Here is a 14,723-nt window from a genome sequence, read left to right on the forward strand (position 1 = left end):
ATCTCTTACCATCAGGAGAACCGCTTGCTCGTTTGCCATCCAGTCGAACAAAAAAATATATATTTTCATAGGGCGAGTTAAAAAGTGGAGTGCACTCGGCAGTAAAATATTTTTTCCTTGTACCTACTCAGGATTCTTCTCTAAAATTGCTCGCTCCGCTCAGGATTTAAAAAAGAACCCTCGTTGTAAAAATATCATTTCAATCCCTCGTGATAAAATCTACTATTCCTAACCTAGTGAACGTAGTAGAAAACAGCTTTTATCTCTAGGAAACATCGCACATAATATACAATGGCAATATATCTGTGCAATCTGCTTCATACTTACTAGAATATGAGTCATATTATATGACATACTTAGTAAGATAGTATCGAACCACATATATAATTGCAAGGGGGATTGAAATGATATTACCTTCAGATTATTCTTAAACCTTGACGCAAAAAAGGGTCAATTTAAGGAGCGGCCAAATCGTTGCTTAAAAAACGGTGACGGCACGGAATCGCATCGCACCGTATGCGCCCGTTCTCGCATTCTGAGAAGAGGCCTGCAGCAGTGAGACGTACTTAGGTTGAGATGATGATGGTTCTTTTGGGTACGGTCCAACTGCCAAAGGAACCCTAACATCCAAATGAATAGTTTTGCAAATGTATTGTGCCTTATGCGCAGGCGCTGGCATTGTTTTGAGTTGCGACACTGCGCAAGCAACTGAAGAAGGTTGACTTTTCTATGAGACGACGACAAAGAGGATGTTGGGCCAAAGGACCCCGGAACTAAAGTATTGAAAATGTGGTTTCAGTTTAATATCCTGGGGTTTTGATATGTTATAGATTTCAAAGTCCTGAACAAAAGTCTCTAAAAAACCGGCCAAGAGCGCGTCGGACACGCCCAAAATAGGGTTCCGTAGCCATTACGATAAAATTAAGTAATATTTTTCTAAGGATTTCGTATTTTATACGGAATCTTCCAAGTTTAGGTATATTTTATACCTTAGGCTGCTATTTACTCTTAAACTACTAATAATTCTCAAGCGAACTTAGCCGTTATAGTTTTCCTTGTAAGTTTAATATACTTACTACCATCCTGAATTTTTTCAAATTTTTCCACCTACCGGTTTAGATTTTAGAGGGGGGGGGGACGCTCGAATTTAATGAAAATTTGCACTTTAAAGTTGAATATTTCGCAAACATATAACTGAATTGAAAAATTGTCTTAGCAAACCCCTAATGATTTTAAAATACCTATCCAACGATACCCCACACTATAGGGTTGGATGAGAAAAAAATCAACCCCATTTTACGTCTATGGGAGGTACCCTAAAAAAAATTTTTTTTTTAAATTTTTTATTGTACCATTTTGTCGGCACAGTTTACATATAATATATCCGTGCAAAATTACAGCTTCTAGCATTGATAATCCATGGGAAACTGAACATGACTGGCAAACAAGACGCTAACAATGAAAATATAAAAGGACTGAAATTTTTTGATTACCTAATAGTGCATTAAATTCACATTAGTGGTGCCGTGGTGGCCTAGTGGTTTGACCTATCGCCGAGCTTTTAGAAATTCATGTGCGAAGTTACATTTGATATTAACCACGAGCTTTACGGTGATGGGAAACGTCGTGAGGAAACCTGCACAAAACTGCGAAGCAATTCTATGGTGTGTTTGAAGTTCCCAATCCTACGGCCCAAGCTCTCCCATTCTGAGAGGAGGTCTCTGCCCAGCGGTGGGACGTATATAGGGATGATGATGATGAAACTATAGTTCACATTAGTGTTTACAAATGCGCTGTACCGGATGCGCGGGCGCTTGTTGCGACATGCGCGTGACCTCGGGAGGTTGACTCTTCTTTGAGATGCCGTGGAAAGCGGGGACATGTTCTGAATAATTATGTTAGGCAATAGCACGGCATAACGCAGGCATTTTGCAGGTGGTAGGACCTTGTGCAAGGTCCGCCCGGATTGCTACCACCATCTTGCTCGCTAATCCTGCCGTAAAGCAGCAGTGCTTGCACTGTTGTGTTTCGGCGTGGAGAGTAAGACAGCCGGTGACATAACTGGCACTTGAGGTATTCCATCTTAGGCCTCTAGGTTGGTTGTCTATGGGCTGTGGTGATCTCTTACCATCAGGAGACCCACTTGCTCGTTTGCCATCCAGTCGAATAAAAAAAAAAAAAACGGCATTGTATCTACTGTTTAATAGTAAATTGTGTCTTAAGGGCGGTAAATAAGGAATTACGAACGAGAGTCTATTAGAAGCCCGAAGTCGAAGACTGAGGGCTTTAATGAGTCGATGTTCGTAGTTCTAGTACCGCCCGTGCGACATACAGTGTTTTTCATCATATTTGCGAGTAAAATTGTATATTTGTAAAAGGAATTCTTTCAAAAATTGCCGATCCCGCCGACTGCGCTCTTGCCCCAGCATGTGCACGACGCGCGCGCGCGAGTTGCAGGCGCTGCAGCACACCATGCAGTAACAAACTCATTTACCGACCTTGGGCTTCATGACATGAAAATTAGTACGGGCAATGACTCATTTACCGACCACGGGTTTCATGACAAGCACATTAAGGTCGAGGGTTTTATTTGGGGGGTTGCAACCAAGGTCACCTGCATGTTACGACACTATTTACGAGCAAGTGTGATGAAAAAATTAAATAAATAAATAAATATCACGGGACAATTCACACCAATTGACCTAGTCCCAAAGTAAGCTTAGCAAAGCTTGTGTTATGGGTACTAAGCAACGGATAAATATAATTATGTAGATATAGATACATACTTAAATACATATTAAACACCCAAGACCCGAGAAAAACATTTGTATTTTCATACAAATATCTGCCCCGACACGGGAATCGAACCCGGGACCTCAAGCTTCGTAGTCAGGTTCTCTAACCACTAGGCCATCTGGTCGTCTACAATTAATATATGTCTAACTTTTATCCTACTATGTTATAAATACTAAAGTTTGTGTTTGTTTGTTACCTCTTCACGTCTAAATTGCTGAACCGATTTATATGAAACTCGGTATACAGATAGCTTGACTCCCGGGCCCGGGAAGGTAATAGGATAGTTTTGTCGCGGAAAATTGCATAGTTCCCACGGGATATCGATAAACGAATACTACGGAGACTGCTACACACCGCCTGTCTTTTCAGAAATATTCGACAAAAACTATCTTTTCAAAACTCTTACATTCAAAACTATAGAATTATCTCAAAAATTAAGGAATTTCAACTAAATCTAAAACTATCAATCAGCTACTGTCAGATTGCCATCGGTTTCTGAGACACCCTGTATGTAAAGTGTATGTAAAGTTCGTTTTAGTTATTATGTTATTACCGTACTGACCGTACTAGGATAAAGATGAGTTCTTCTATTGTTGCACCGAAATTAGGTATTTTTAACAGTCACCGATATCGAATTTCGAGTTGTTTAATTTCGGTCGACAGTCAAAAATAAACTTTATGCATTTGTAAATATAAGTTTTCTAGCTTATAAAAAGTTAGTAGGTTTATTTTTCTTTAATTTGTACTGACGTATTTGTTATTCTTTGTGTTCCTTATATCGTGTGTAAATGTTGTTTTGTCTATCATGACAGATAGCCATAGATCAGAGTGAACACCCTTAATAGTTTGAATTATTTCTCATAATAATAATGAACTGTTGTATTATTTAACTTTTTTTAAAACAGACTTAAGAAAAAATGTTTCTAGGAAAATTATACAGGCATTTTTATAACTTTGATCTTTTTCACAATGAACACTTGCTTTTTACTACAAAAACGCGCACGTCACACACAAAAAAATCCAAACGCTAACTTACCACTCAAAACTACACAGCGAAAAAAATACAGTTGCACGAAACCTTTTTTCCAAATTGTAAATAAATTCAAATCACCGTTCCGAAATCGAAATCATTTTTTACGCGTGCTCAGGACATTGGTCTCGGCGCGACACTGTGCTGGTGTGCAAGAAAACGGCTGTGACACCTAAAAGTGAGGGGTGCTCAACACGCGACTTTCGTTTGTTTTAATTGGTTTTATAAGCGTTTTTTTTATGCGCATTCGTTGTTTATGCGGGTAATGACAGTGGATTTGTTGTTAGTTATCGAGTTTATGATTGAAGTAAATCAGAAATCATACGGTACATTTGTTACTATCATAACGCGATTCTAAAAGTTGTTTTCAAAATAAAAATTATCAATGAGAAATAAGTTTGGTTCCGTGTAACTGTGATTGAAACAATATCTCTATCAATGATTAAGTTAAAAAAAAAGATACCGCATCACTTTTTAAAAATCATCGTGTATAAATTAATCACGAGCGGTACAATAAATTTCAAGTAAAATATTTTTAGGTCCCGGTCAAAAAGTGTCTCACCCTAAAAGCTTATACATAGTTGTTTTTTGGATTCGTGATAAAATTTAATTACAGTTCTTTACATGTTAACGAGTAATATAGTCGTCCAAAACTTAACGCTCAATATACTCTAATTAGTTGAGACATTTTGGTAATTTATTTTTGTTTTTTGTGGGACAGGTTATTTGACCAAACTGTTTTTAATTAAATATACATTAAAAAGCAAACGTCACATTTCAAAAATGCAAAAAAAGGCAAGAAAAGCTTAAATTTAATGGGTATAATAAAACAGTACAATATTATATATTCATTCAAATTCTGTAAACGTAAACATGTTGAGTATCCCTGCCGGAGAGCGGCGAGAGCGGCTGGAAAGCTGTCTCCGGTTTTACTTTTTAATTTTTATATTTAGAACGTTGCCGACATCTGGATTTGTGGATTAGGACGCTATTTGCATATTCAGCCAAAGCAATTGGCACCACGGTACAACTTTATCTCAGTAACCCATTGCCCATTTCGCATACTTATTCAAAGGATGTAACAGGGGCATTTATAGTGAAATGGTTCTAATGTGGCTGAAAATTGGAATGGTTATTATAACTGCTGGATTGAGTTGTATTGCCTTACTGGTAGTGATATCACGAATGACGTCAACTGTCATATTTTCACTCATCTGCGACGCAAAATGAGGGTTATTGGTTTGCCCTGAATTTTATTAAATGAGGTTTTGTTGAGAGGCCAGTGTATTCGATAGCGTGTTCCCTGCTGTTAGGCACAACGAAGTTGAGGAAGGAATCTTTAAAATAAACTTCAGAATTAATCCTATAACGTAGCAGCATTTATTCCATAATAAACCCACTATTTACAGTTGTCAGATAGTAGTAAAATTTATGGATTAAATATAGGAGCACTCACAAAACAAAGTTCTTACGGAGGTTGATATCGAGAGAGAGCACAGAATAGCGATAACAAAAAAGGAAACGGATACGGACAAACTGACTGTGTCACTGTCAGGTCATTGCGTTATGTTACATGCTTAGATTCAACAGGTTTAATAGTACATTGTGTCTTAAGGGCGGTAAATAAGGAATTACGAACGAGAGTCTATTAGAAGCCCGAAGTCGAAGACTAAGGGCTTTAATGAGTCAATGTTCGTAATTCTAGTACCGCCCGTGCGACATACAATGTTTTTCATCACATTTGCGAGTAAAATTGTATATTTGTAAGAGAAAACTAATATTTTTTCAAAAATTGCCGATACCGCTGATTGCGCTCTTGGCAGCGCCAGCTCCCCGCCGCCCTCCCCCCGCAGCATGTGCATGGCGTGCGTGTGCAGCGCGCGCACGGAGCAGCAGCACACCATGCAGTAACAAACTCATTTACCGACCTTGGGCTTCATGGCATGAAAATTAGTACGGGCAATGACTCTTTTACCGACCACGGGCTTATGACAAGCACATTAAGGTCTAGGGTTTTATTTGGGGGGTTGCAATCAAGGTAGCCTGCACGTTACGACACTGTTTACGAGCAAGTGCGATGAAAATTATAATGTGTACGACAGTTGCATATCATAATTTCATTTTCATTTCTGATTCCCCCCAAAGGATAAAAATGCGGGCGAAAATAGAACAAAAAAGTACTTAGACAAAAGTCGAATTATTTAAATATAAAGAATCGTTATTATTATTATTATTAAAACAACCGACGACCGAATGACCAAGTAGTTAGAGAACCTGACTAAAGAAGTTTGAGGTCCCGGGTTCGGTTCCCGGCCGGGGCAGATATTTGTATGAATAATACGAATGTTTGTTTTCGGGTCTTGGATGTTTAATAAGTATGTGTTTAAGTATGTATTTATCTATATAAGTATGTTTATCCGTTGCTTAGTATCCATAGTACAAGCTTTGCTTAGTTTGGGACTAGGTCAATTGGTGTCAAGTGTCCCGTGATATTTATTTATTTAAGTTTTAATTTGTCAATAACAGTGCTATTTAATCTAATGACGTACCTAAATATCAAAACGACGAGGTTCTATAGCGGCCTAGGAATCTAATTAGTTGACTGCACACTATAACATACGCCTACATAATCGAAGATATGAATAATTAATAATATTTTCACGACCTTTGCTTTAATAAAAAGATAAGTAGATACGTAAAAAAGTCACACAGATAATTCGGTTTATTGTGAGTAACGAACGTGCGTAATAAGGTTTTATTAAACCAAGCTAAGTGCGTAGTCGTATTTACTAATGAACCAACTAGCAAGAATTCAAGTCTCACTACGGGAACTATGCAATTTTCCGGGATAAAAACTATCCTATGTCCTTCCTGGAACTCCAAATGTTTATATGCTGAATTTCATTTAAATCGGGTCAGCGGTTTAGACGTGATAAGGAAACAAATACAAATAATTTATTTGTCAAACATAGGTTAAAATAGTTGGTACATTGATCATAGACTTGTATCACTATGCTGCCGCCCAAGGGCATACAAATATAAAATGTCTTGTAGGTAGGCACATTCAGTCATGCAGTAAACTAAACAAACAAACAAACACTTATAAACTTTAGCATTTATAATATTAGTGGGATGAAAATTTACACAGCATTACAGTTAACGAGTAAATTTAAAAACAAAAATAATCATTATATATTATCAATAAAATGTAATGACAAATCATCATCATCATCATCATGTCAGCCGAAAGACGTCCACTGCTGGGCATAGGCCTCCCCCAAGGCTCTCCACTTAGACCGGTCTTGTGCTTTCCGCATCCAACGCGATCCCGCAATCTTATTCTCGCGTCGCTACATCTTGTTGGAGGCCTACCGGCAGCTCGTCTCCCGGTCCGCGGACGCCATTCGAGAACCTTCTGACCCCATCGGCCATCAGTCCTGCGAGCAATGTGCCCCGCCCTCTGCCACTTCAGTTTCGCAATTCTTCGGGCTATTTCGGTAACCTTAGTTCTACTGCGGATATCATCATTTCTAATTCTATCCCGCAGAGAAACCCCGAGCATAGCCCTCTCCATAGCCCTCTGAGGGACTTTGAGTTTTCTCATGAGGCCCATCGTTAGCGCCCACGTCTCAGATCCGTATGTCATCACTGGCAACACACACTGGTCAAAGACTTTTGACTTCAAACACGCGGTAATTTGGACGAAAAGACACTGCGAAGCTTGCCGAACGCTGCCCAGTCGAGTCGGATTCGACGGGTGATCTCTTGACAAACTGTCTGACTGTCTTGAATGACAAATAATCCTAGATAATAATAAAATAAAATAAAAGTTATTTAGGGATTTTCATTATCGCTTCCCTAGTGCAGCATTTCCACCTAAGTATAATAAGCGGAATGTGTCTTTCATTAACCAATTTATTTAATCGTATGGCATACATTTAAAATAGGCTTATAATATATAATATATATATAACCAATAGAAACGCTTCATAACTCCCCTCGCACGACACAGTGGTGGAAACAGCTGAGCTGAGCTCGCAACACATTCTCGGCCATTATTGGTGGAAACTCAGCTTTAAGCGATGAAACCGCATCGAAATTGGTCAATCCGTTTGAGAGCTACGACGCCACGGACATACAGCCATGGCATTAAACTTATAACACTCCTCTTTTTGCGTCGGGGATAAAAAAATGTTTACAGTCCAATAAAAACTTATAAACGTTATATAACTTATATAATACTCGTATAACAGACACGTATAATATTATAATAACAAATTTCCAAGTGGCCTAAACCCAAATATTACGTAAGACCATTACCTACCGCACGTGTCAAGTGTGAAGGTTGGCTGGGGAAAGTTCGGTGGGCAGTAAGGCTGCCTCCACAGTAAACACAAGATAAAAACAATAGATATAAGGACGGAAACGGACCAATGACTTGAGTAGTTGGTGCTCATGGGCGGTGGTGATCATTTACCATCAGATGACCCGCTTGCTCGTTTTCCTCTCTCTCTCATTATAATAAAAAAAGACATGCAAAAATTAAAAAGGTAAATATCGTTAGGTTTTAGACAAAAAAATACTATATGCACTAGGGCATAAAAATCATTTTACGCTGACTACATTCTACTATCCCATTATGTGTGAAATGCGAAAGTTTGTAAGTCTGTTTGGTTATTTGTTTGTTTGTTACCTCTTCACATCTAAAAACACTGAACCTATTTAGGTAAAATTCGGTGCACAGATAGTTTGAGTCCCGGAGAAGGACATAGAATACTTCCCGCGGGACAAAGATAAACGAATTCTACGCGGGCGGAGTCGCGGGCAACGGCTAGTTTATAATATATCTTTAAAATGGTTATGTATTGTTTGCCCGAAAGTTATATATGTTGTATAATTCTATAATTTCATTTGCCCGAACGTTTCTTTTACTAGAAAATTTATAAATAATATACTTATTTTCCCGAAAATTAGATGCCATAATGATACGAATGCAATACGTATTGTTTTCCATTAATTTTAAGTGCAATAACATTATTTAATAGAATATTTAAACGCCATACTAAACAGTGTTTCTTTCTGAATACATCGTCTGATAGGGGCCTAAACGACTGTAATTAATGTCGACGAAGCTTCGCTGCGCGGAGCTCCTATTCCGCGTAGTAAAGGTGCCAAGCGCCTTGTCGCAATTCTAACCTAACCTAACGTACGTGGGTAAAATTCACTTAATTTAAAGGCTTGTTTGACGTATGGGATTTATCAGTATATAGTGTCGATAATCACCATTTACATGGATGGAAAATGAAATTATGGCATTTGATACTTATGAATTACAATTATTATGAAAAGTGAAATTATTGAAATTCAAATTATGGGAAACAAAGATTCTGTCATTTGATTGATGGTAAACAATGAGTAGTGCAAATAAAATTATAAGAAACCATATTATGGCGGTTAAATATTATGGCACTTGAAATTCGGGCAAGTAAAGCCCTTTAAAATATACGAAGATATGGTTGTTTTAAATTGTCAATTAATTAAACAAATTCATAAAATTTTAACCGTTATTGTTCATGGGGTCGCCGCCTGATTGTCTTGGTTTTAGATGAAGATTTTACTTTGCGTACAAGGCCATAAAAAGCAGCAGAATTCAATGCAGCTTACATAGAATATAAATACCAAGTTTACGAACATGACAAGTGAAAATAATACTTTGACTTTGACTTTTATTCAAACGACTCAACAACTCCATTGTAAACCGAGCCTCACCGCTAACCGGATACTACTTTCACTGGCATTATGAAATATCTACCGCAACTTATTATAACTTATAAGTTATAACTATGGGGTTTTATAATACAACATAATGGGGTTATGAGCCTATAGGTAATATTTAGGAGAAAGGTTATTACGTTTTATGGTTTTTGGTTTCGTAATCGTTTTATTTAAACTAGCTTTACACGCGGCTTTGCTTGCGATAAGGTCTTTCGAATTTGAATTGAAATGATGGGAATCCCCACTAGACACCTGGAACTGGGAACATCACACACACAATGAGGGCTATCGCGAATGAATTCGCCGCTAGAGGCGCTAGTGTAGCGTGAGGTCTCCGAAATGTCAAATCTCATAGTTTTTGGGTGAGTAACGCGGGTTTATTTATAATTAGAATCATTTTGTGAATATTTTGCAATACCTGAAATTAATTATGGCAAATATGCGTTCCGGGGAAATTAATGTCTGTGTTTTGAGACAGTTTTGTCTTTCGGAAACCTTTGTCCTCCCTTTTTTCCGAACAAAACGGGAACTATGCAACACTGTGGCATGCTCGATATTTTTATGGTACGATTTTAAGGTGTATTAAATATGATTTTAATCTAAACTTTGTTTTCACGCCCGTAATAACAGACTTTCAAAACCATACTTAAAAACCTCACGCAACAGTGCGCCATCTAGTGAGACAAAAAACGATAGCCCTCATTGAATGAGGGTTTTCACAGAGGCGAAATATCGCTAGATGGCGTTAGTGTCGTGAGGTCCATTTGACGTTTGACGTTTGCTCGTGATTGGTTGAATAAGCCAATCCAAACAAGCTGTGATATGTGGTGCATAGGAGAAATTTGTGTCTGTATCACTGTCCAGTGGCGGAGTAGAGGTATAGCACGTGGCACGGAATGCCGAGGACCCGGGTTCGATTCCCAGCGCTGGTCTTATTTTTCTGGTTTTTCTATGCATCTATATTTCAGTTTGTATTTTCGATATGGGTTTTACGGGATAACAGTGAAAGTAACAAAATTTGGAATTGAAATAAAAAATACAAAAAGATTAAAAAAAAAACAATCTAAATCTAAATGAGCCAATCGCAAGCAATGACGGACTTCACGATACTAACGCCATCTAGCGATATTTCACCTCTGTGAAAACCTTCATTGCTTCGCATGTATGTACAGTCGAACCATTTGATTCCTGACCCACCGTAGACTTATTGACTGAAATGCAGTGACATCGCATTGTTTGAGGAACTCATTATGACGCTTACTGTGAGTACGTTCACAGTGGGACTCCCCAAGCCGGCCTTATGGTCGACTAAAGCAGATTCCGCGTCAGTAGATGTGGGGAGATCCTAAACGTCAAGCAATGAAAGAAAGAAAGAAAGAATACATTTATTCACTAACACAGAAGACACACATATACAGCAAAATTAACACAAATAAAATAAAATAAAATACAGAAAAACACATGAATGCGATGTCACTATGACTTTTCTACGAAAAAACACGTTTCCTGTATGTCTACCACCTTTTATTTTTAACTTTATTTTATTTTTAGTTGTATTTTGTTGTTATAGCGGCTACAGTAATACATAATCTGTAAAAATTTCAATTGTCTAGATATAACGGCTTAAGAATAGAGCCCTGTGATAGACGGACGCACTGGCACCCTTAGGGTTACTAATTAATCTCACTTATTCCTCGCACTAATTAGTTCGATAGTGATCCGTCTGTTAAAAACAACGCCATCTATCGTTCTGGGCGAGTAGTACCAATATGCTTTAGTGTGTGCGTCTCTCGTATAGACTAGCATTTTAACATAGATGGCACTTGGCGACAAATAATTCGCAAATTATCAAATATTAACTGTCTAGAGAACACATTGGGAAATTACGCTGAGAAATTAAAACTGAGGTTGTGTGTAGTAGGATGCAACACATTGATGAAGTTTCGGGTTTGATTCCTAGCTAAAGTATTTCGTTTTTTCCAGTATGTTCTAGTTACAGTAAGTATATTAAAGTAAAAAGAAGTTGGATAGGGTTTGTACTTATTCATGTTTAACTATTGTTTAGTTAGTACCCATAGTACAAGCTTTTCTTTGTTTTAGAATAGATCATTGTTTTATGATATTTTTGTAAGTAATAGACATAGATTGTTAAAAATGTAACTTACATCCAATTTCATCGAAGAACTTCGACTTGTGGCCACTAAGTTCATATTTAGCTTCGTCTATCTCACTCAATTTCACTGGCACTTCAATTTGATTGTCTTTATCGTCACTTATACTAGCATGGACCTTATTGTCACTAGCCTCAACATGTCCTATGCCGGCAATAAGGCTATTGTAATCAGCATTTATATCACTCGGTCTTTTATTAGCAGATTTGTATTTCAAGTTTTTTAATTGTCCATTTTCATCTAAGATAGTGATGTCTTCATAATGATTCACTGCATCTGTATTTTTACCGATACTTTTAACTGTATCCGCGTTAAATTTACTTTCACTTAAAAGTCTTGAAATCACGTTACTGTTTACATTTACTAAGTTTTTAGAGTCAAATAGATTTTCATTCACAACTTCTGTCCGTTCACTGGATTTTGCTAAAACAATGAAATAAAACAGTGCAACACCAGTCGTTTTTATTTTAATCATACTTTCTTCTTCTAAATCATCCGTTTCACTCGCAACGCACTTTTATTTTCAAACTATTTTTTCTAAAAAAAATATTTTAAAAGTTTACAACACTGGCCGTTTTGTTTTCATTCAAAAACGTAACGCACGGAATACTGGCTGCAAACACTTAAACTTGGCTGAATGTTCCAAATACACTTGACTTGTTTTCAAAATCAGAATCGGAGTTCGATATTTAAAAAGCGAAAGTGTGCTTGCGCTCCCGCCGGCCACTAGAGTGACGAAAATCGACCGGCAAAGAGTAAAGAGACGAGTTTGGAGAAATGTAGTTTACATAACTACTTATTGTAAGTGGGTACAGCACAATACTTCTATTTTGACCATGCCATAACTTGGAGCATTAAACCAACCAGAGACGTCATAACTGTCGCAATGGTTGCGGCCTGGGTTCGTATCTTGATAGAAGCAGATACATGAATATGTCTCTTTACTGAACATCACAAAAGTAAGCGATACAAAAAACAGATAAAATTTGAGAAAATTACAAGATAAGCAATAGGCGGCCTTATCGCTTCAGAGCGATTTTTTCCAAGATATTTAATATATCCATCAACATGTATGTACCATGAGCTTTACGGTGAAGGAAAACATCGGGAGGAAACCTGCACTCACTTACGAAGAAATTTACCTACAAATTCAATTGTGTGTGACGTTCCAAATCCGCATTGGGACCGCGTGGGAACTATGGCAAAAGCCCTCTCGTTCTGAGAGGATACCTGTGCCCAGCAGTGGCACTTGTAGGTATAGGCTGGAATGATGATCATGAAATACGTGTTGCTGGTAATGAAAGTGTTTTTTTTTATTCGACTGGATGGCAAACGAGCAAGTGGGTCTCCTGATGGTAAGAGATCACCACCGCCCATAAACACCTGCAACACCAGGGGTATTGCAGATGCGTTGCCAACCTAGAGGCCTAAGATGGGATACCTCAAGTAATTTCACCGGCTGTCTTACTCTCCACGCCGAAACACAACAGTGCAAGCACTGCTGCTTCACGGCAGGATTAGCGAGCAAGATGGTGGTAGCAATCCGGGCGGACCTTGCACAAGGTCCTACCACCTGCGAAAGTATGACAAGCACGCCTAAAATAAATAACCTTTGCTTTTTGTTTATCGAAAGTATTATATCAGACGTATCTCGTTCAGGCTTAAATTATTTCATTATTATCACCTTCATAATACGTTATCATTTTTGTAGAGTATATTTATCATGAGATTAAAACGAATAATTGTGCCCCCTTTGAAAGATTACAAAATTTCCGACATTCAAACAAGAGCCGGCCAAGAGAGAGTCGAAGCGCACTGAGGGTTCCGTACAATTTTGTAGACATCATAGCCAGTGTAAGCAGACCTCTGCCCCTAATAATAAAATTCGAACTTTGTATCTTGCCGTCCTGCTGACACATATTATTTAATACGAGAGTGAGAGGGACGGTATTTTTCGGATTTCGTAGTAGCACCCCTGCTCCGAAGCAAAATATAGACGGATCATTTCATTTTAAATTAGTTAGTGACATAGCAGGCAGGCAAAAAAAAATTCTCAGACTGCTTATTGATTGGGCTATAAGAGATAAAGGTATGTAGCCTTACTCGCAGCTCTTATAGCCCAAATTTCAAATTGCAAAGGCATCTGAAAATAACATAGCTTTTGATTTCCCGCCGGCATTTTGTATAATAACACCTATTTTAATAACGATGATGATGATGTTGACTCATACAAACATATTTTAAAATATAACGGATCTGTTTCAAGAAACTGTATTTTTTGGGTACTTACACTATATGAATACGAAAAACGAAATTCCGAAAGTCGGAATCACGAACTTCAAAATACCGACTTTTATAATTCCGAACGTTATAAAACTCTTAATATGACTATTCCGATTCTTTATAAATTCGACTTTTATAAATCCGAAAATTAAAAATATCTAAGGTTTAAAATTACGATTTTTAAAATTCCGAATTTTAATACACCGACTAATAAGAAGTCCGACTCAATAATAATCCGAAATGTCAAAAATACGAATTCCGATTACTAAAATACCGATTTTCAAAATTCCGAATATCATAACACCGATCAATAACTTACCCGACTTCTCAAAGTAAGCTATGTAGGTTAGATTGGTCTAAAAAAGTAGTATCTGTTATTCATTTTCAGCAATGTGACACAAGGTTGACGGAGCTCCGCTTCGCGGAGCTCTTATTCCGCGCAGTTAAGGCGCTTCGCGCCTTGACGCAATTCTAACCTAACCTAACCTATGCGGGATTTACTTAAATTGATTGATATTAATCCGAGATTCAAAATTCAAGATTCCGATGATTAAAACCACGAAGTTTATTTTGCCGAATGTCATATTTCCGAATTAGCAATGTCATTTCAGAAATTTAATAATCGGAATACTGTACTTCGGGCCAATAAAATTTCGTGTTTTTCATTC

General features: G+C 37.6%; 1 protein-coding gene across 1 annotated transcript in view; it reads right to left on the reverse strand.

Moving 5' to 3' along the window:
• The window catches only part of LOC141443436 (uncharacterized), a 46,943-nt gene extending 34,455 nt beyond the window's left edge, over positions 1-12,488 (reverse strand). The window contains 1 exon segment of the mRNA XM_074108732.1: positions 11,767-12,488. Within this exon segment, the coding sequence (XP_073964833.1) occupies positions 11,767-12,247 (481 nt within the window). The 5' untranslated portion in view covers positions 12,248-12,488.
• Positions 12,489-14,723: the final 2,235 nt, after the last annotated feature.

The sequence above is a fragment of the Choristoneura fumiferana genome, chromosome 27, assembly GCF_025370935.1.
Source record: "Choristoneura fumiferana chromosome 27, NRCan_CFum_1, whole genome shotgun sequence".
NCBI classification, from domain to species: Eukaryota; Metazoa; Arthropoda; class Insecta; order Lepidoptera; family Tortricidae; genus Choristoneura; species Choristoneura fumiferana.